At 43.6% G+C, this 22,636-nt stretch overlaps 1 protein-coding gene and 1 long non-coding RNA gene across 2 annotated transcripts in view; one reads left to right on the top strand and one right to left on the bottom strand.

Moving 5' to 3' along the window:
- The first annotated feature begins 10,165 nt into the window (after positions 1-10,165).
- LOC108801605 lies at positions 10,166-22,555 on the top strand. The gene is made up of 3 exons (XR_001942157.1): positions 10,166-10,323; positions 12,112-12,115; positions 22,542-22,555. It is a non-coding gene; the product is annotated as an uncharacterized LOC108801605 (long non-coding RNA).
- Positions 10,886-22,636, bottom strand: part of LOC108801604 (ankyrin repeat and fibronectin type-III domain-containing protein 1-like) — a 110,678-nt gene continuing 98,927 nt past the window's right edge. Inside the window, exons 18-20 of the mRNA XM_018573495.1 lie at positions 16,447-16,660; positions 14,119-14,834; positions 10,886-11,646 (exon numbers count right to left, since the gene is read on the bottom strand). Of these exons, the coding sequence (XP_018428997.1) occupies positions 11,356-11,646; positions 14,119-14,834; positions 16,447-16,660 (1,221 nt within the window). The 3' untranslated portion in view covers positions 10,886-11,355. The remainder of the gene's footprint in view (positions 11,647-14,118; positions 14,835-16,446; positions 16,661-22,636) is intronic.

The raw sequence follows: 22,636 nt of genomic DNA on the forward strand, positions 1-22,636 counted from the left end.
CACATACTACAGTAAAGTGACGGCTTCCAGGCCCGCGTTGAGTAATTTTCCTTTGTACTTCTAAACGACATCTCTTCCTCCTCTGTGACACGAAGATGTCTTCCTTCTGTTGTATTTCTTGCACACATCACTGCAGTTCAGCAGGTTCCCTGAGCGGCGAGCAGTGTCAGTCTGCAGCACACATTTTAATCATTTCCCATTTTACGTTGTATGTCCCGCACCAACAGCATAAAATACGGAGTCAATGCCATATTACTTCTGTGATTGCCAAAAAAGACTCTTTAATTGTCTGCCAAGCCCACCTCCAGGTATTCCAAACTCATACAAGATTAAATAGTAAAAAATGACATTTATTTCTCCCAGGATCCTTTGCTGGTTCTAATAACGTTCATGGAACAAGCTCAGAAATGATTCACAGATGTACAGACACTTTGTATCCCTCCTGGGGTCACATCGCAAGGGTGACCTGCAGTACAGGTCATTGTATGCTCTATAACACATCATAAGTTACCCTTCACATGAATCCCTTTTTATTTATTGGGAAGCATTGCCAGAGCGGATCTGCATTGTTCATGTAACATTGTGTAAGAACTGCATCTCCTAGCCAAGGGTCATTACTATGTTTAATGATGGGTAAGGAGGATGTGTACAGTAGTCCTTGACGTAGGAGGGACAAAAGTTCATGCGTGTGTGTGTATATATATATATATATATACTGGTTGCGAGTGTAGAGGGTATATACTGTAATGGTAGCGGGAGGAGGGGTATTTACTGTACTGGTGGTGGGAGGAGGGGTATATACTGTACTGGTGGTGGGAAGAGGGGTATATACTGTACTGGTGGTGGGAAGAGGGGTATATACTGTACTGGTGGTGGCAGGAGGGGTATATATTGGACCGGTAGAAGGAGGGATATATTCTATACTGGTGGTGGCAGGAGGGGTATATACTGTACTGTACTGGTGGAAGGAGGGATATATTCTGTACTGGAGGTGGGAGGAGGGGTATATACTGTACTGGTGGAAGGAGGGATATATTCTGTACTGGAGGAGGGAGGAGGGCTATACACTGTACTGTACTGGTGGAAGGAGGTATAGATTCTGTACTGGAGGTGGGAGGAAGGGTATTTCCTGTACTGGAGGTGTGGTATACACTTTACTGTCAGTGAGAGTAGGGGTATGTTCTTTACTGGAAATGGGAGGAGGGGTATTCCCTGCACTGGGGGTTATGGGAGGGGTATAAACTGCACTAGTGGTGAGAGGAGGGGTATATACTGTTCTAGTGGCAGAGAGGAGAATTATACATTGAACGGGTGGTGAGTAGAAGGGATATAGACTGTGCTGTCAGTGAGAGGAGGGGTATATACTGTACTGGTGGTGGGTGGGAGAAGGGGGTATATACTTTACTGGCGGTGGGAAAAGGGGGTGTATATACTATACTAGTGGTGGGAAAAGGGGGTATATACTGTACTGGTGGTGGGAGGAAGGGCTATATAATGTACTGGAGGTGGGAGAAGGGGGTATATACTGTACTGCTGGTGGGAGGAGGGGCTATATACTGTACTGGCGGTGGGAGGAGGGGCTATATACTGTACTGGGGGTGGTGCTTTTTTCAACAAGATGTAGACAGAAAGGGATAACCATGTGAAAAGGAACCTAAAGCTTCACCTGCTGGCTCAAGAAGAGAGTAGAAAATATTAATATTCTATATTTCATAGTTACTTCTGCACCTGAACTGTACTGCTGGTGGGAGGAGGGGCTATATACTGTACTGGTGGTGGGAGGAGGGGCTATATACTGTACTGGGGGTGGGAGGAGGGGCTATATACTGTACTGGCGGTGGGAGGAGGGGCTATATACTGTACTGGGGGTGGTGCTTTTTTCAACAAGATGTAGACAGAAAGGGATAACCATGTGAAAAGGAACCTAAAGCTTCACCTGCTGGCTCAAGAAGAGAGTAGAAAATATTAATATTCTATATTTCATAGTTACTTCTGCACCTGAACCGATTGCTCCTATATGTCTTGTATTCATCCCTTCCACTGAAACTCTTTTCTAACTCCAGCTTGACGTTCTGCGGGGTGATACATTCACTAAGGACAGTGACTGGTAGAAATGAAATAAAAGGGATCCCAGTTTTTCTTTACTTTATTAAAGGAGAACTATGAGGTGAGTGCTTTACACTCACCTCATAATCTGAGCCGACCTGTGACAAGGAAACCGTCACAGGTCGGCTCAGTAGATCGGGAAGTGAGCGAACACATACCGGCGTTCGCTCACATCTCTATCCTGTCACTGCAGAGAGCTGTGATTACTTTCACTTACAAAATGTTTCAGCTGACATGTCCTGAAATGTTACCTTGCACCTTTCTCAGTTATAAAAGTATCAATATTCTAAATACAGAAAAAGAATAACAAAATATTTCCCCCCATTTGAATACAAATTGCAGTTGGTACATTCATTCTGGATTGATGTTGCAGTTTTTGGAATCGAAAATACTGCAGCCCCTGACAGTTCCCTCCCACTCAATTTGACAGTCTACAGCAATTGAGTTTCGACATGTCCGCCCTCCATTTTCCATTTTCTTAGCTGAGCTCTCTATCTACAGTTTAAGCTCTTCAGATGTCCCTTTCTGCCTAGCTGAGCTGGCATCTACATCACTGGAGTGCGCAGGCAGTCAGACCATCAAAACATGCACTACAGCATATTTCAGAGTGCGTGCCAATTTCAGATTGCCACAAACTGCTAATGTACACGTGAACTAAAGTTGCCATTTGTCTGGGATTCACCTGGACAGTCCGGGTTTGAGTCCTGTATGTGCTGTGTCAGGCCAGTTTAAACCCGGACACAAGATGCCACAATGTCAGGCGGACAGGGGCAACCATGGGGTCCTGGTGTTCCTGCCTGTATGCAGCCATACTTTGTGCACAGCATGGGTGTAGATCTCCACTGTGACTGGGCTCTGAAGGTTCAACAACATTTCCAATCTCTCTCTCTCTCTCCTTTCTTATCCTCCTCTCTCCAATCTTACACATACACTACAATCTACTGCATGTGCAATGCTACATTTATACACTCAGAGCCAGGATTGTGGGGGGTGCAGGAGGAACCAGTGTGAGTGTTGTTTTTTTTATATCATCCCAAAAAAACATGGATCTCAGCTAACAATTTGTGACTTCTTCAGACACTTTGTGCTTTGGCCCATTTACCAATTTCTGCAGTGTATGGCCCTGAATCAGGGACCCAAGATGTCACTCCTGGCTATCCACACTCTCTCTCCTGGCTGTCTCTCCTCACTCTCTCTCTTGGCTGTCTCTCCTCACTCTCTCTCCTGGCGGTCTCTCCTCAATCTCTCTCCTACTATCTCTCCTCATTCTCTCCTGGCAGTCTCTCCTCAATCTCTCTCCTACTATCTCTCCTGGCGGTCTCTCCTCAATCTCTCTCCTACTATCTCTCCTGGCGGTCTCTCCTCACTCATCGTCTTTGCAGTCTCTTCTTGCTCTCTCTTTCTCCTGGTTGTCTCTCCTCACTTTCTCCTAGCTGTCTCTTCTCGCTCTCTCTCCTCACTCTCTCCCCTGGCTATCTACCCTCATTCCCTCCCCTGGCTATCTCTCCTCTCTCTCCCCTGGCTATCTCTCCTCTCTCTCCCCTGGCTATCTCTCCTTGCTCCCTCTCCTGGCTGTCTCTCCTCGCTCCCTCACCTGGCTGTCTTTCCTCACTCATCTTTCTTGCTGTCTCTCCTCACTCGCTCTCCTGGCTGTCTCTCGTCACTCATCCTTCTTGCTGCCTCTCCTTGCTCTCTCCCCTGGTTGTCTCTCCTGGCTGTCTCTTCTTGCTCTTTCCTAGCTGTCTCTCCTTGCTCATCCTCCTGCCTGTCTCTCCTCTCTCTCTCCTGCCTATCTCTCCTCGCTCCTTCTCGCTGGCTATCTCTCCTTGCTCCCTCTCCTGGCTGTCTCTCCTGGTTGTATCTCCTCACTCTCCTCGCTGTACGGTGCCAGAGTGTTCAGGTTTTGCTTGAAGAAATGATAACAACCCTAATACAAATCACTAAAATCTCATATAATCTTTAAATCTGAACTCTGGGCAGAATGATTCTGTCATCTGTAAGACAAAACAAGATGCGTCCTATGTGCAGATTGGTATATAGGAGTGTCAACGCGTTTCCTATATCTGCACATAGGACGCATCTGACAGACTGCTACTGCTATTATCCCGGTTCGGTCTCTGCATTGTTCTAAATGCTTTTGAATTTCCACTTTTGTGAGTACCTATTCACTTACCCATCCTCCTTTTAATTGTCAAAATAAAACTGATCTGCACTAGGAAAAGGCGCCCCTCTCTTGTTTTGTCTTACAGTGTCTTCAGTCTCCCTGACTGCATTGGGGCTGCCTCCTGCATAGATGCCAATACACTAGCTCTGCTTAAGAGACCATAAACGATAACCTCTGGCGCTTCCTGATACATTATTTCTGATTCTGTCATCTGTATAAAGGTGCTCTCATACCTTCAGCAGATTCGTTCTTCTTTACGTTTGCCACATTTTGGCTAAATTGTGTTGAAATTTATTGGAGTCAATAGTGAAGAGAAATTAAGGTGGTGCTTAATGGTATAATGGGCTTTACATGGCAGTCTCTCCTCACTCTCTCTCCTGGCGGTCTCTCCTCAATCTCTCTCCTACTATCTCTCCTCATTCTCTCCTGGCAGTCTCTCCTCAATCTCTCTCCTACTATCTCTCCTGGCGGTCTCTCCTCACTCATCGTCTTTGCAGTCTCTTCTTGCTCTCTCTTTCTCCTGGTTGTCTCTCCTCACTTTCTCCTAGCTGTCTCTTCTCGCTCTCTCTCCTCACTCTCTCCCCTGGCTATCTACCCTCATTCCCTCCCCTGGCTATCTCTCCTCTCTCTCCCCTGGCTATCTCTCCTTGCTCCCTCTCCTGGCTGTCTCTCCTCGCTCCCTCACCTGGCTGTCTTTCCTCACTCATCTTTCTTGCTGTCTCTCCTCACTCGCTCTCCTGGCTGTCTCTCGTCACTCATCCTTCTTGCTGCCTCTCCTTGCTCTCTCCCCTGGTTGTCTCTCCTGGCTGTCTCTTCTTGCTCTTTCCTAGCTGTCTCTCCTTGCTCATCCTCCTGCCTGTCTCTCCTCTCTCTCTCCTGCCTATCTCTCCTCGCTCCTTCTCGCTGGCTATCTCTCCTTGCTCCCTCTCCTGGCTGTCTCTCCTGGTTGTATCTCCTCACTCTCCTCGCTGTACGGTGCCAGAGTGTTCAGGTTTTGCTTGAAGAAATGATAACAACCCTAATACAAATCACTAAAATCTCATATAATCTTTAAATCTGAACTCTGGGCAGAATGATTCTGTCATCTGTAAGACAAAACAAGATGCGTCCTATGTGCAGATTGGTATATAGGAGTGTCAACGCGTTTCCTATATCTGCACATAGGACGCATCTGACAGACTGCTACTGCTATTATCCCGGTTCGGTCTCTGCATTGTTCTAAATGCTTTTGAATTTCCACTTTTGTGAGTACCTATTCACTTACCCATCCTCCTTTTAATTGTCAAAATAAAACTGATCTGCACTAGGAAAAGGCGCCCCTCTCTTGTTTTGTCTTACAGTGTCTTCAGTCTCCCTGACTGCATTGGGGCTGCCTCCTGCATAGATGCCAATACACTAGCTCTGCTTAAGAGACCATAAACGATAACCTCTGGCGCTTCCTGATACATTATTTCTGATTCTGTCATCTGTATAAAGGTGCTCTCATACCTTCAGCAGATTCGTTCTTCTTTACGTTTGCCACATTTTGGCTAAATTGTGTTGAAATTTATTGGAGTCAATAGTGAAGAGAAATTAAGGTGGTGCTTAATGGTATAATGGGCTTTACATGGCTCCTGAGGGTTGGGAGAGCTCCTTTAATTTTCCCGGAGCTGTTTTCTTCTCTCAGAAAATAATGTCTTCGTAGGTGTACATTGATTGAAAGAAAAACAATGGAAGCTGTCAAGTAAACAATGACATCATGTGCACATGACTTTGTTTGTCAACAAAGCCACATCAGTGACATGGCTTTGTTCACCAACAAAGCCATGCCACACAGCAATGGGGTTCGAAAGAGCTTGGTTGATGAACATGTCATACAACAATGGGGAACTTTCTTTAAGCTATTTTCCCTCAGTAGTGCCACATGGTGGAATTATAAGCTAATGAATTGCTGTTTTCATGGCAAAATCAAGTTCCGAGTTCCCTCATCCATAGTAACATTCTTTAGTAAATCATCACCTCCAATTAAAGATTATGGATGTGTTAAATCTCAGTTAGATAGAGGAGCCAAAGGTTTTCTAAAGTTGTACTACAGAGCAATGGGTTAAACTATTACCAGGGTGAGGTCAGGGACTGACAAGATTTAGCTTAGTCATAAATTAGGAGTGACTGAACATTTGTAGACAGCCAACTGCACACATCCAGCACCTCATTAACATGTTTCAGGCAAAATGCTAACAACTCCACTGCTAATTCTACAATTACTAGCAATCTCCGAGCAGCTATGTGGATGTGCCGAGATCCAGGAAGACGCTCCGGCCCCCGCTGGCCTAGCACAGTGTGCGAAATGCTTTTAGTTTTTCACACAAGCCTGATGCTTGGTTAATGCATGCTGGGAATATCACGTTAACACATGCCAGGAGGGGTAATAGCATTATATTGTGCAGAGAATAATTTGCTGCTGCACAAAAGGGAAGATCATGGCAGCACAGGATACATGCTACATGTATCATAGGACCCGCAGTGCAGCCAGAAGCTATAGGCTAACTTTTTAAGGGCACAGGCAGAATAATCTATTACGGCCTCACGGGGAATGTTTTCTTAAATGATACACAGACCTAAAATTAGATTTGCTTCCTGCTTTAGTAGGTGTTAGCATCTCATTTCAACAAGTAGCTTGTAGTTACGGGACAGACAGCCTGGCTAATGCAGCGGGATTCAGATCACTTGTGTGATCACAATTGTTGCACTTTTTTTTTTCCACTGTCCAGAATCAAATTACTTCTATTCTTATCCTGGTCAGATTTAGAGGAAGAGCAAGTAATGGAGTGTGCTGTCCCTGCCAGCACATATATGTAATACATTTTAATCAAGAAGGTGGACACCTCAGTAAGAGAGGAATTAAAGTAACAACACATTTGAAGGACATTTTTGACATGACATATTTTTGATTCATTAATGTTCCATATTTGTATTATTGTATTTCATATGTAGATTTGTGAATGCTCCCTCCCCTGTAGCCATATCAGGGAATGATATTAGTATGTCTGCTTACAGTGAACCTCAGAAATACCCTATATGGCCAAAGGTTGTAGACACCTAACCATCCCACCTACCTATGTTGGTCAAAATTACATGGACCCCTTTCTAAATTGTGCACCTTGTGGATACGTGTTGTTGAAGGCCCTTTCTGTTCCACCATGACAGTGCCTCTGTACACAAAGAAAGCTCCAAAAACACATGGATTGGTGGGGAGGAACTTATTTGTGAGGTCAGATACTCAGGTTGGATGAGAAGACCCATCTCGTAGTCGGCATACCAACTCATCTCAAATGTATTCAACAGGATTGAGGTCAGGGCTCGGTGCAGGCCGTTCTAGTTCATCCACATCAAACTGGACACATCATATCTTTATGGAGTACATGGGGGACAGTCATGCTGGAATAGAAAAGTGCCTTCCCCAAACTGCTGCCACAAAGTTGGAAGTGTGCAATCATCTAAAATGTCTTTGTAAGGACTGGAAACACGTGGACCCAATCATTTGTAGAGTGGTCCACACACTTTTGGCTGTATAGTGTAGGTGTAAGGGGTAGGTGTCTACAAAGATCATATAGTGTAAGTGACTCACTCAGTAATGGGGATCAGGTGGTAGTCCAGGACCTGTACCTCTAAACACAAGTCAGCAATGTCAGTTCCCTATTTTAGTCCATTCAGGACATCTGCATGGAAAACTTTACCAAGAAAGCTCATATCACTGTATCAAGGACATGACAGCATAAAGCTTTTTAATTGAGTCTGTCCTCCAGCCTTAAAGCTGTAGGTAAAGCACTCATTGCCTCTCTACAAATGTCTCTTTGTCATGGAACTGCATGAACTCGTCAGGAATCAGTAATAATAGACTTCTTCTGTATGGTACTATTAATAATGTGTTATTTCTGTGTTGTAGGTGGCTAATAGACTGTTACGCGCAATCTAATAAAAACAATCAGGCATCTGAGTTAATAACCGCTAGCATGTCATTGTTTTGAAATACACTCAGATGAAAGTAAATAAAGGCTTAGTTACTTAGATGCAATTAAAGTAATATAAATCTCCGCTGTATCATTTCAGCAACACAGATCCTGGATGAAATGTGTAATGTGCCCACTGAAGCATAGAAATAGCATTGTTATGTCAATTACCCTTCATTGTTGAAGAATGCAAGTTGCAGAGCAAAACAGCCAATTACTTGGCCGCTGATGCTATTTGAACATATCAGGAGATACATTGTCATTTGTATGTCCCTTGCTGTTTTATTCTATGAAAGAATATTGCAGACAGGGGTGAACTCCTTTTTATGCAATCAGAATTGAATGTGGAAAAGGACTCTTGGGGAATAAACATTGGTAAAATGGAATTCTTGTTACAAAAATAAAAGCTGGTGGATCTAGAAAATTAGATTTAGGACTTCTACACATGATTATTAAACAGGAGCATGGAGTGTGTGTTTCCAGAGATTAGCTGAAGTTAGATCTGTCTGCAGCATAAAGCTCTGCCTTCCCCTCCTATAGCCTAAACTGGGACAGTAGTGCGACCCAGGTGTTCCTGTTCAAGGCTGAAGTCTGGCCAAAAGTCACCATGAGATTGATCAGGAAACTGATCCTGTGTTCCCATCCCACCTTTCTTTGAAGTCTGAGCAGATTCATACCTGCTCTGGAACACCTTTTGTGGGCAATAAGCATTGGTAAAATTAAGTTCCTGGTTGAAAAATAGAAGCTGGTGTGTCTAAAAATTCAATAGGACTTCTACACATGCTTATCTAACAGGAGCACTAAGTGTGTGTTTCCAGAGATAACCTGAAGTTAGATCTGTCTGCATTATAAAGCGATGCCTTCCCCTCCTATAGCCTAAACTGTGACCCAAGTAATCATGTTCAAGGCTGAAGTTTGGCCAAAAGACACCATGAGATTGAGCATTAGACTGACCATGGTTGCACATCCCACCTTTCTTTGAAGTCTGAGCAGATTCAAACCTGTTCTGGAGCAACTCTTGTTGGGAATAAGCATTGGTAAAAAAGAATTCTTGGTGCAAAAACAAAAGCTGGTATGACTAAAAATTCAAATTCAGGGCTTTCACATGTGACTATGTTACAGGAGAGCGAAGTGTTTTGGCTTCAAAATATAACCTGAAGCTAGGACTCTTTGCAGCATGAAGCATTGCACCTACAGTCTAAACTGGGACCGTTGTGTTACCCAAGTGTTCTTGTTCAAGGCTGAACCTGGACCAAATGAGACCGAGAGACCGACCATGCTTGCACATCCACCCGTTCCCTAAAGTCCAAATCTGTTTTTTACTGATAACCGTACTCTGTGTGAGCTGGTTGATCGTTACAAATGTGTGAGATGAATCACGTGAACATTTGATGCCTACTATAAAATATAATGTGTAAAACAAACTAAAATACACAGTAATATATATTATAAATGTATTCTATTACTTTCGTAGAGGTATTAACAAGCAACAACATAAACTTTTCTGTGTTTTAGTTGCATGCAGAGATGATGGGGATAAAGTTTCTGGCTGTTTCCACAACCAGTCCAGCCAGGGCCTCCTCCAAGTTGCGTATGGTTTGACACAACTGCTTGTGAAGTCTTCTTGGCATCTATAGGATTCCCGAACCTGTTCAAATGCCACCTCAGTTAAAATGCATTCCCAGGGTCCCAAACTTCTCACTCCATATAGTAGAGTAAGCCCAGCTGTTATGTGGGGCAACGTCATTTCTACTGAAACCTCAAGCTCATGACCATGACAAGTAAGGATAGGCATAAGGATTGACCGGAGTCATTTGTCTGGCTGACTTGTTACAACTAGACTGCAGTTATGGTCACTAATGGAATTTTCATAAACCCTTCTTCAAAACCACACAACTTTTTGTTTTATGTTGACAAAATGTTTAATATCTGTACAATAATAGCACCAGGGCTTTATACTTTTGTTCAACACTGTGTGGTGTCTTTATTTTTACAGAAATAAAAACAGCAACTGATATGTTTTGTTGGTTATCGTCTGGCTCATTTAAAGACAATGGAAAAATTGTAGAGAGAGGAATACAAAATGGCGGAGTTGAGGATGGGCGCCAGCGATAGGAACGAAGAGTAACAAGAGAAATGCATAATTATAGAACAATTCAAACATATTTCAACAAATATTTCAGAAGCCAATTTGCTTATGTTTGAACGTGAACTGGTACGGCCTCGACGAGTGAGTTCATTGATATTCTCACGGAAGCACCACCAATCTGTACTGTGGACCACAAAATTTCAATATACCCATTGAGTAACAGAGGCGTACTTGAAAACATGCGGTTTTAACATACGCAAGGCCAATTCACAACCACTGAAACGGAGATAGAGGAAACTTGGCTGTGGCACGGAGGTCATGGCGATGAACGGAAATCTATTAATGAGAGGCATTTTCTTTAAAATGAAAGCATACAGGGGAGAGAAGTCAACACAGAGTACCAGGTTTCCCTCAAACTCTTTTTTTTTTAGTTTTTTTTTTTTTTTAAGAAAAAACTTTGCTTTAAAAACAATTGTGCAACAAAATATTTTTTTCCCCAGGATACAATAAAACAAGCACAATAAACAATATTTTCATAAAAAAGAAATAATTTCTTGTGGTTATTATCTGTTTGTTCTTTTGCTCTGGATACATACAAGCGGACAGGCATCCAATGTCCCATTCAGTCTTTGTGGCTTACACATCAATAAAACCCAAATGTTTTGTTGAAAAGGGTGGAGGGGAGGGGAGAGGGGGAGAAATATGTATTGCTTCGTTTGGTGTAAGTGGTATGTTTTTATGTTGTTGTTCTAAAAATACTTTTTTCCAGATTCCTTTCCAGTGAAGAAGTTGTGGTAAAAGATATTTTCTCATGTGCCAGTCAAATTTCTTTCACTCTCAGGAAGATAAGTCTTTGGTTGACGAGAAAAAAAAAAAAATCTAAAACCTATTTCCAACCAGAGGCCGCCCTTCTGGACAAGGACAATTCTTTATTGAGCAAAGGAAGCATTGAATTTGAGCTGACGGTCCCTCGCAAGGTCGGTCTGAGCAACATCCGGATAGTAAACTTATACTGTTGTAGCTGGACCATACTGAAAGTGTAAAGGAGAAGTCTCTCGGATCCGGACAGAAAAGTGACCCTCGTTCCGCACATTCTGGAGAGAGAAAGGCAGATAATCGTCAGCCAGCCACTGTTCCTTGTTCTTTTCAGAAGTGAAAACCAGTGCAAAATGGTCTAGCTGGTCTTCGGCATAGCAGTAGCCTTCTGTACCTCCCAGCATGCTCCTGGAGATCTCATTCATCTGAAGGACCACCAGCTTTACAACTTCCTGGGCCTGTGTCTTGCTTGTAATGTGCAACTGTGTACACATAAGAATAAAAAGAAAGAAAGGGCTGGTTTTAAAGGACTTTATATACTTTGGTTCTGCTTTTTAAATGACTTTTTATACTTTGGTTCTGGTTTGAAAGGATCGTCTGTTAAACAGCAAAACCTCTTGACATCTGGTTCAGACAAAAAATTTTTTGGGTGTATTTCTTACTTTTGACCAGAGAATTATTAAAAGGAAAACTTTCAGAGGGATCTATTTATTATCCTGGTGCCAGGAGCGCATGGAATGTGAGCTGTAACAAGAACATAATTTAGAAAGTAGAGTTTCTACCCTGAGAAGACCATTCCTGTCCAAGTTGGCCCATTCTTTTCATTTGAGGAACTGACTGACTTTCTTTAGGGAGAGAAAAAGGGGGTCCTGCTTTGAAACCCAATAAAATCCAGGGCATTGGAACACGTTTCAGCATACAGAATGGCAGGGGACCCGCTCTCAGAGTGAAGTGGGTCATTGAAAATGGAAGCCTGTTTAATATAAACTATAACATTTAATAACTGAACCTCCAAGTATACTAATCATATACACAATGCTAAGGGCACCTGTTGGCTGAATTAACACAAGAAGAATCTGAAATGCTTGGTATGTTTAAAGTAACTCTTTACTGAACTCATGGTATGTAAACTGCCGCCAGCATGTTAGTGTAGGAAACACACCTCCTCAGCTTTCAGAGCACCACAGGGCCCCAAACCCAGCATGCTCTGACCTAACTGCCAATTTCCTTCTGTAGAGTCAGAACATGGCCCAGTCCCAACCTGCAACTTCCTTCTGTGAATTTCTGTTATAATGGATTTGATAAAGATCACACTTATGTTGGAACATAGGTATGTCTGAGATCTAATCTTAATCAAAGTCTTAATAGCTTTTTTTAACAAATAACACCAACATGACTTTGGATTGCCATATTTCTGTTGACCAAACAAGGTCATAGATAGAGGAAGTTTGTTAATCTCTATATTTATCATCCACTGCAACCTCCCTTACTGCCAATAACCCTGAGTAACTCTTTCTGTGGCTGTTGATCAGAGCCATGCACTGCTCATAATAGATTTTGAACCATTCTTGCCTACAATGGTTTTTCAGTCCATATTTTGTATGCCTGGTGGTGTTTTTACCCAACAGTTTTACGCACAGCTATGACGGAAGAGCAATTTGTTCAAAAAAGATATGGCAAACACTGAATGTGCTATTTTTTTTAACATAATCTGTTATTGTGCCCATTCATTGCAAAGAGACAGGTTTCCTTAAGCGTCCACCTTCCCTCCTCCACTAACTGATTATCATCTGAGGTGCCCTCCCCTGATGCTCTGTTGCTGGAGCTCTCAAAAATACCTGGTACTTCCAGGTATTGGGGGTATGTGACCTTCTCCCCTTTCTCACGGGATGTAGAACCCTGGACTGAGAAGACAACCACAAGGCCTGAACACTGTCATATGAGGAAGGGGAGAAGATCATTAACCCTGCATTAGCACTGACACAGACCAACATGGAGCTTGCACTGGGATTACTCTCAGACTTTCAACAACCAGAGCAGTGGGGGAGCACAGCACAGGTGAATATCAGTATGGGTGGGGGAAGGCCTGCCAAGAAAAAAGACTATTTATTTATTCTTATAACTTATCTGAATATCAAACCATATTTTAGATTCCAGTCATGGGAGTAAAGGCTCAACGTTTTTTGTAAATGCACGTCTACATCCACAGACTGTTGGCTATTCCCTACATCTGTAACCATTCACCCTCATATACAAGCTATGAGTCAACTTAATAAATATATTTGTAGAAGTGCTATCCTTGTATAATACTTGAGATATTTGTCATATATGGAACCTTACTGTAATCAGTAATATTGGCCCAATGGTAAGGATCAGTGTTCATTGCTTTTAGGGATGGATTAAAAGGCTTGCTGTGGGAGCCCCATGTTCTGTGCTCTTCCCCAAGTCAATGAGGTCATGAAAATATCCCACTAATTAGATGAAGTCTTTCTTTGTTATTATGTTACTGATTGTTTGCTGTGAGGTAGCTGGACTGTGATAGCAAATAGCTTTTTTTTTAATGGAAAACATTAACACTGGGACTGTAACTTTTTTGGGATGTGACATTTTAGGGCTCACGTGAAGGAAGGATGAAGTACTTAAGTCAACCTAAAGTAGGTTCTTTCTTCAAAGTTTTTTTTACAGTGTCACTGTATATTTTTCCTCAAGCCTAATGTTGATTTTTTTTAGGTTTATTCCCCAATGGGAAGTGCAGAGAGGAAGCCCGATCCTGGAGCGACAGCTGGCTCTAAGCTAAGGTAATGTGTCATATACTTATTGCTGGGCAGAACTGAGGAATGCTGGTCTGTGTTTCTGGGCTTATAACCCCTCCACCAATGTAGAAGTGCATGCTGTCCTATGGAGAAAATGATATGGACATAATCTGACACACACACAGCCGCATTCTACAGTACCTTAACACTCATTTCTTTAGGCAGACCAGTGTCATACTGCGGATATATCCGTAGGGTTACAGAGTTGTTCTTTTTGCCTTGACCTGCTACAGTTCTTGGTTCCAAAGGCTCTTGGAAGTCATGTGTCCATTCAACAGAGTGTGTGCGGTGAATCCGCCGTGAGCTTTCACATGGCTGATCATGGTCTGGGCTAAAAGAAGTGCTTGTCCTCAGCCCTCGGATACTGCGATAACCAGTAGGCTTTGACTCTGTTGGAGAACTATCAACAGAACCTGGGCAGGACTTCCGAGATGCCTTGTAAGGTTGTTTGGGGAAGTCCAAGCTGCTGGTACGGACGCAGTAGGCTTGCCGCTTCTCTGTAATGCGTAAAAGTTCAATCTGGCGGCTGGGAAGCACAAAGTCACTGTCATAAAGCTGCTGTGGACGGTCATCTTCCTGAGTCATTACTTTGGGCTCATGTGTTTGAAGCACATCAGGCGTTCCATCTCTGAAGCTGCGGATGGTTCTCCTGCTACACTCCTGACCAGAGGGATAAACCAGATCTAACTCCTTTGGACTCTGAGCTCTGCTAGAGTCATAATCACTGTCCGTAGCAAGGAAGACTTCAGAAGAGCCCTCTTCATCCGATATGCCATGCAAATCTAGAAAAGGGGAAGACTGGTTTGCAAACTTCACATCCAACAGTTCATTGTCAGAATAGGGACCTGTCAGGAGATCTGTAGGTGCAAAAAATTCAGCTTAAAATCATTTCTGCATGTAGTTTCCTTACAACTTAATAATAAACTCGTGTCTACAGTCCAGCTATCTACTGTGGTTTGAATAAAACTTACACCATTGCCTAATAAATGGTTAAAATGTAATGTAAATTAAGGCTGAATCTGTGATAAGAACCAGCAGTTCTGAGTGCCCAGCTGGCTACAAGAACATAAAGCATCGGTCTGCATGGTCCCCCCACTATCCTAAAATAAAGGGCAAACACTTTGAAGGTTATTCACAAAGCTGCCAAAGGCCGCTGAGTGAATAATCCACCCGAAGTGAAGTGAGCTGAACGCTGTTCGGCTATTCACTTCATGCTTGTACAGCTGATTTCAGACTACATCGGCTTGCTTCGGCCGAACATGCCCAGCATGTTCGACTGAACCGAAGTGAAGAAGGAGTTCGACTCAGCCGATCCAACATCTGGATCTGCTGAGCCGAACCTCCGGCAGGCTACTCACTGCTGTTCGGCCTATTCTCATAGGGGCCGAGCGGCAGTGAGTGAATAGCCGAATGCTAATAACAGTTCAGCATCCCCAGGTAACCTGGGGATGCTGATCTGTCATTGCAACTGGGCAGAGCCAGCTGTGAGATCACAGCTGGCTCCGCCCAGCTGTCAGTTGCAAGGCTTTCACTTCGGCTCAGTCGAGCAGAAGCATATGCCGCTCAGCCAGCTCCGGGAGCTGTACGGGCTATAGCGAATAGCCCATACAGCAGCCCTTCAGTTATCCTGAACCGAAGGGCTCCAGCGGCCATAGCTAGACGAAGGATCAGCCGGAGCTACAGCTGATCCTTCAGCTAGCTTTGTGAATAACACTCTTTGGTTCTGGATTTGTGTTAAAAGTCATGACTTGTATGTGACTGTTTTAAAAGAAAAATACTATGCATGAGTGATGGTCCTTTTGGATCCTTTTAATCTGTCTCAGCATACACACCTAAAGGTGCCCACACACCTTACATCTATTCTTCGAAAAACAAATGCGATCGGGTTGATGGGAAGTCAACGATCACAATTACTGTACAACTGGCCGCATTTCCTCAATGGGTCAGACTGGAAAACAGTTTTCGAATCATACGAAAATCGATGGATAAGTGGCGTTTTCGAACATGAACACTGCACATGCGCAAACGAAAATCCGTTCTGTTGATCGACGAAATTTGGCCAGTTAGTATTGCCAGTTAGCTTTTAGTTGGATCACTTTAATCAGGAATAACAGGAAAAAACAAAGCACGGTTTGGCAATGGTGACCCCCTCAACCTAACCTCACTGATTAAACACATACATACAGTAGCACACACTTTGCTTTACCATATCTTACCAAACACAAACATTTAATGCAGCATGACAAGTTAGGAAATGTAGTGTTGATCTTTTTCACTAGTTTGCTTAGGAACGACAAAAAGGTACCTTTGACCTGTGTACCTTCAATCAGGGGGAACAGTGAGCTAGTCACAGTGAGGTAGTTATCGGTGCTGAGCGATCTCCTAGCTTTTCAATCAATGGTAGAATGGTTCCAATAAATGTATAGTAATCTAAGGACTTCCCTTATGGACATTGTTCAGCCCACTCACCGTTGTTAAGCTTCCTGTTAGTTTCAGGTGAGGGAGTCGGAGATGGGAAGTAGTCTAGATGAGATGAGTTGGACTGAGGTTTCTCCTTTAGTAGAATGTCTCCAGTGACACTGAGGAACCAGGTGAGTGGCACAGCACATGATGGCTGTTTGTACCTGGCATGTTGGAGGGCATCCATCATCCAGCGCATTTCTCTCCAGATTTCTTCCATTTGCTGTAGTGGATAAGAGGACAAAGTTGTCATTAGCAGAAGAATGGCCAGACATTACCACCCCGTGTGTGAAGCTCTTTTTGCATTCTACTTTTTAAACAATTTAATCATAGAAAATGTACAGACAGAAAATATAGTAATGCAGTAAACTTGCTTTTGCTTTATTAAAGCTGAACTCTAGGTAGATCTAAAAACACAAATCATGCAGCTCTGTATTTATTAATACATCCTTAAACGTATTTTTATATGCAAGCAATGTAAATACCTGAATCTAACTTGGAATCAGTCTCTTGTTGTCCCTGTATAGCAGAGCTCAGACTGGGGGATGAGAGAAAGGGCAAGGACTGAATCAGTTGTGCTGCAAAGATCCTGTGCTAACAAGCAGCGTGCTCATAGGAGCTGCTTCTCCTTTGCTGTCCAATCAGAGGCTGGGGAAGGACAAGACCTGTAAGTGCTACCTAACTGCAGCAGAAAAGTTACTTTATCTCGGAAGTCATGTTTAAATCTGCAGCTTTCATGAAAATAATACTTAAAGATCCTGCCATGAAGGTTCTTGTTCAGGCGCTTCCTGTTGTAGGGTGACAATGTTCCGTCATGTAACCCAATTGCAGACATCCCAACTCTCCCGAGGACACTTCGGGAGTCTCCCGCTATTAGATAGCAGCTCCCGTCCACCTGGGAGAGAAACATTTTCTCCCGGAAAGGTTTACTCTGGTTTATCTAGCAGAGTAAACCTTTCCCTGCGATGTGCTTTTTTTTGTTTTTATTTTCTGACATCGGGGGCGCCGTCAGTCAGAGAAAAAAAAAGAAAAAGCATAGGAATGCATAGCTAGATTGTTATTGGCTATTTCACTTTGCAATAGCCATTAGCAGACTAGCTATTGCACCCGCCCAATGCTGCTGTCAATCAGCAGAGGGAGACCTGAAGTTTTCCATCAGGTTCTCTTCTAGTGACTGACAGCAGCAGAGGGCGGGTGCAATAGCCAACTTGCTATTTGATATTGCAAACTGAAATAGCCAATAGCAATCTAGCTATTCATTTCTATGCTGTTTTTTTAAAAAAAAATTATTCTAATGGCAGCAGCTGAAATAGTTTTTTTCAGGTTGGGATCCCTGCAATTGTGCGCCTACATTGTCACCCTGTCACACGGGCTTCGGATGAAGACTATAAATATTAATTTCAACACATAATACACAGGCCTTGTCCACTGTTATAACCATCAGGAACTCCTCCCTAAGAAATGCATGCAGCTGTAGCCACCTTGCCCTAAGCAGGGTGACTACTTACATTTAGTTGTGCTCGGACTGTATCTAGTCTAGCTAATTACATAGTCTGTATTCATTTGGCTTTCCTGAAGGATTCTGTTATTGATTGCATTGGCCTGCTGCTGGGAGTAAACTTGCTACAGAGCAGAGCAACCAATAAGGAAGAATTATTGCTATCTACGTCTCCCCAGCCAATAACTAGAAGTTTCATGGCCATGGGTGCATGCTAGGGGAGGACATAAATATCTGGGTCAACCCATGTGAGAACTTCTTTCTCCCCCCGGCAGGAGGCCTGGGTGCATTATGTGAGCTGTCTGACCAGGCCTGTAACCTGCAGGTGGTCCGCTGTGGATCCAGACAGGGTTAGAAAATGTTCCTGGAATGGAGAGCCAGGGAAGAACTTCCATCTGCTGGAGGTGCCAGAGAAGCCAGGATGGGCATGGATGGACCTCAGAGATAAGTCTGGTGTCTCACCCAGGGGTGATCTGAAACATGTGTGCCGACCACCTATGGTTCTCTGATAACGTGTCAAAGTATTTTCGGTTTAAAGGCCCTTTGCACTGTGAAGCTGGAAAGTATTTGGTGAGTCTGGAGTTCTGTGTTGTCCAAGATGTCTGCAGCCCTAACCCTCTCTCATTATTTCTGCTGTTCATGGAATAAAGCATTAGAAAAATCCTTAAAGTGACTGGCACCCAAATTCTTTATTTTTGCTTGTACATCCCACCAACCAGCTCAGGACTCATTTCCCGAGGTAAAATGTCAGCTCCCCCTGCTCCCTGAAGTCAGGGGGTAGCGCACACAGCCATCAATGGAGTGCGTGTAGATAGGGAGTTGCTGCAAAGAGGCTGCAGCAGATCAACAGCCTGAGATGCAACCAAGGATGAAAAAAGGCGAAAACAAGTATTTTATATAAAATAAATGGGAAGTGCTTATGATACACAGGGCTTTAGCAAACTAAGAGGGTTATTCACTATTGAGTGGAAGGGTCCAGCCATACCTTCGACTCGCTTCGGCCGCCTAAGCCCTTCAGTTTAGTTGAACCGAAAGGCTGCTGTATTCACAATAGCCCGTACAGCAGCCGAGTGGCTCAGCCGAGCCGAAGGTGACAGCCGAAGCGTGGAGAAAGGTCTGCTCGAAAGGTCAACCTTTCTCAGCGCAAATGACAAGGTGGGCGGACCCAGCCGTGATCTCACGGCTCGCTCCGCCCAGTTGTAATGACAGATCAGTGTCCCCAAATTACCTGGGGATGCTGATCTGTCATTAAACAATAACAACTGGCCGTAGCAGTCCGTGACATCACGGCCAGCTCCGCCCAGTTGTTATTTATTGGCCGGGACTTGGTAGAAGACTCTGGCAGGTGCCGGCCAATAGGAAACAGTTGGGCGGAGCTAGCGGTGATGTCCGCTTACTCCGCCCAATTGTTTTTATTTTGCCGGCATCCGTCAGATTTGACATTATGCTGCGGGAGTTCGTTGCGTGCGGTCAGGTGCGTCGTTTTTTTACATTTTATTTCTTTCTTTTCTTTAAAATATTTTTATATTTTTTTTAACTTTCCTATTTTCTAACATTTTTAAAATCATTTTTCAACATTTTTTTTTTTTCATTTAACTTTTTTACTATTCTGCTCTCTACCTCTAGTCATTCGGCTATTCACTTACTGCCATTCGGCCCCTATAAGAATAGGGGCGAACGGCAGCGAGTGAGCTTTGGCTCTGCCGATCCAGATCAGTCCAACTCCTTCTGCACTTCTGCTCAGCCGAAAATCCAGAGCATGTTCGTCTGGCTGAAGGCAGCCGATGTAGGGCTGATTTTAGCCGTTGTAGGGCTGAAATCAGCCGTACAATGCTGAAGTGAATAGCCAAACATCGTTCGGCTCTGTTCACTTCAGCTCGGTTATTCACGCGGCTGCCATCGGCAGCTAAGTGAATAACCCCCTAAATGTTATTTGGCTAGGGCTTACATCTAGTTTAAATGACTTCCGGTCAAAATTTGAGTTTGGCGTATGTGTCTGTATGGCTGGGTTTGTCAGCTCCCTTGGTGGCAAGAAATGTGAATGATCTGCGTCTTTGGTAAATATCTGCAAAATTTGTTGGCGCTACGCTGATGACTAAAATAGGTCTACTTTAAAAACAAGAACACACAACCTCTCATAAATGTTTAGAAGATATAGACTGTAGAATGAAACATTATATTCATCCGAGGATTAATTGTAGCTTTGCTGAAAATACTATATTTTATCTTGCAAAACAAAACAAATGTTAAATGTTTCCGTTTCCAGCCCTAAAGGGAAAAAAAAATGCTTTTCTGTAACTTAATATATCAAAGGCAAAAAAAAAAAAGCAGAAGAACAAAAACTGCAGACTCAACTCCGCAGGAGCACGGCCTGGTCAGACCAGACGACTCCTGCAATTGCCTCCCAACCAATAGCCCCATTAGCCACTGGACACACTGCCATGATAAATAAATGGCATGGAGACGTCTGCTCCGGCAGAATCAGTACACACGCCTTCATACACAGCGTATCTCCCCGACTTCCTCTGTGGGACTTGGCAATGTCAGGTCTTTATTAGTGGTGGAAAGGTCTCCCAGTCTTTATCCTGTTGGCTGGTGCAGCCATGCACTTACACAGTTATCAAAGCATTTATTAAATCCCTTTCTGCATACCCGCTGTGTGCCAGCAAACTTGTCTTACTCATAGGGGATTGCTTTGCTATTACTTTCCAGCAGGGCCGCAAAAGTGCCGTTTGGGAACGTGGGCAAAACACCCTTGGCTTGTTCTAACTAACAATCATTAGGAAACACACAAAAGAATCTTGTAATCTGCACTGTGTATCTCGTGCGGCTTGTAAAATCACAGTGTTAAAATTAATGGCACCTGTGGGCAGGACGTTGTCCGATAAACTGGGAGATGATGGAATAATACAGGCTGACCCTGAACTAACAAATATCACCAAACATATCGGCGAGGCAGACAAGCCTATTTATCCAATTACATGTACAGACTACCTTATGTATTATAATAGGGATCGAATACCACTTCTTAGTGTTGGATTTCAAAGCCAAGAATAATTGAGATATTTTTATTTATCAGACTGTGTGCCAAATCCCTTCACTACAATGAAAGTTTATGGATTGCTGTCAATAACAGAACCGTTGTTTTTGACTTGGTTTATACCTGAAAGACTCCGGTACTAAAGTCTAAGTACCAAATCCAGTTACTATGTGATATACAAGTCTCAGAAAGGAAAGAAAAAACTTCCTGTACCCTCCCTGACTGAGCTAAATTCTCCTTAATTTGCGTTTCACGCACTCCCCCTCCCAGACACTGGTGCTCAGTGGGGGGTTTCAGCAACATAGGCAGATCTGTCAATCCAGACAGCCGTGGTCAGGTACAGATTGACAAGCTATAGACCTGTAAATGAGCAGTGACGATGTTAATATCCACGGCAAGAATGAGCGGGGCAACTCAGCTCTGGATTCAGTAGCAGTGCATCAAAGTTGCTACCACATCACAGGAAGATGTATTAGGTGGACTTCACTGGCAGGATGAACAGATATATGTTGGCCTTTGCAGGGGGACTAAGAGAAAACTGTAAGTGTAGATGCACCCATGATTTAATATTTATAAAAATTTGGCAAAACCTTATTCTTTTTTAAGATTATTGTTCATGTCTGAGTCTGTGATTTCCCAGAAAACACAGTCATACAAAGCAAATTGGGACTAGCTTGTCAGCATCAAGCTTTACTTAAAGCAACCCTATCACTAAATGAAGAAGTATTTTTGGTTCCTTTGTACAGAAGAGATATTATATTTACTTGTCCCACCATCTGTGCTGCCGATCTAGGGGTGCCTGGAGTATCCCCTTCATCAAAAGCATTTCCTGGTCCCCCATCAAGATTTGTAGTTCCTTCTACCAGATCCCACATCACTGCTGGACCCAGTAGTGATGTAGAGATCGGTGGAAGGACAAGGAATCCAAGTTTGTCGGATGAAGAGGATTCTCCAGCACAGCGGTTCTTGAAGACAGCAAAGATTGGTGGCATGAGCTGCGGAATAGTTAAAAGAGAACTATGGGGGTAACCATTTTATCCCATAGTTCTCTTTAGGGTCACGGGAGGTCTGATACTAACCTCCTCCTGTGACCCAAAGCTCAGTATATAGTGAGCTACTGCCCGCTATGTACTGAGAGCCCCACAGCCGGGGCGGATCCAGACAATGCTGTCGAGATCCACCCAGCTGTGTGAGTGACAGCTGAGTCTGCCTATCTAGAGGCCGAGCCAGCTGTGCCCACCTCCTCCCCTGTCCATTCCTCCAGTCAGTGCTGGAGGATCGGAGGGGGGAATCCTTGTGGGGAGTGGTGACTGACAGTCACCGCTCTCTGCAGGGAGATGATCGGAAAGCGAGTGACGGTATGCGTTCGCTCACTTCCTGATCTATAGAGCCGACCTGTGACCTATGAGTTTCAATGTCACACGTCGGCTCGAACTGAAAATCACTCCCCTCATAGTTCTTCTTTAAGTGTAATATCTCTTCTTCTTCTTCTCCTCACTTCCTGTTTTAATGATAACTGTAAAGTTTCTGGTTCCCATCAATTACTGTCCCAGTAACAATGGTGAGCAGAGAGAGAGAGAATCTCCCCAGTGGAAGCATAGACAGCAATAAAAACCTGACAGACACCTATCCTTTCCTCACACTATTCTAAACTAATGAAA

This window comes from Nanorana parkeri, unplaced genomic scaffold, assembly GCF_000935625.1.
Source record: "Nanorana parkeri isolate BGI_ZX_2015 unplaced genomic scaffold, ASM93562v1 scaffold2400, whole genome shotgun sequence".
Lineage (NCBI taxonomy): Eukaryota > Metazoa > Chordata > Amphibia > Anura > Dicroglossidae > Nanorana > Nanorana parkeri.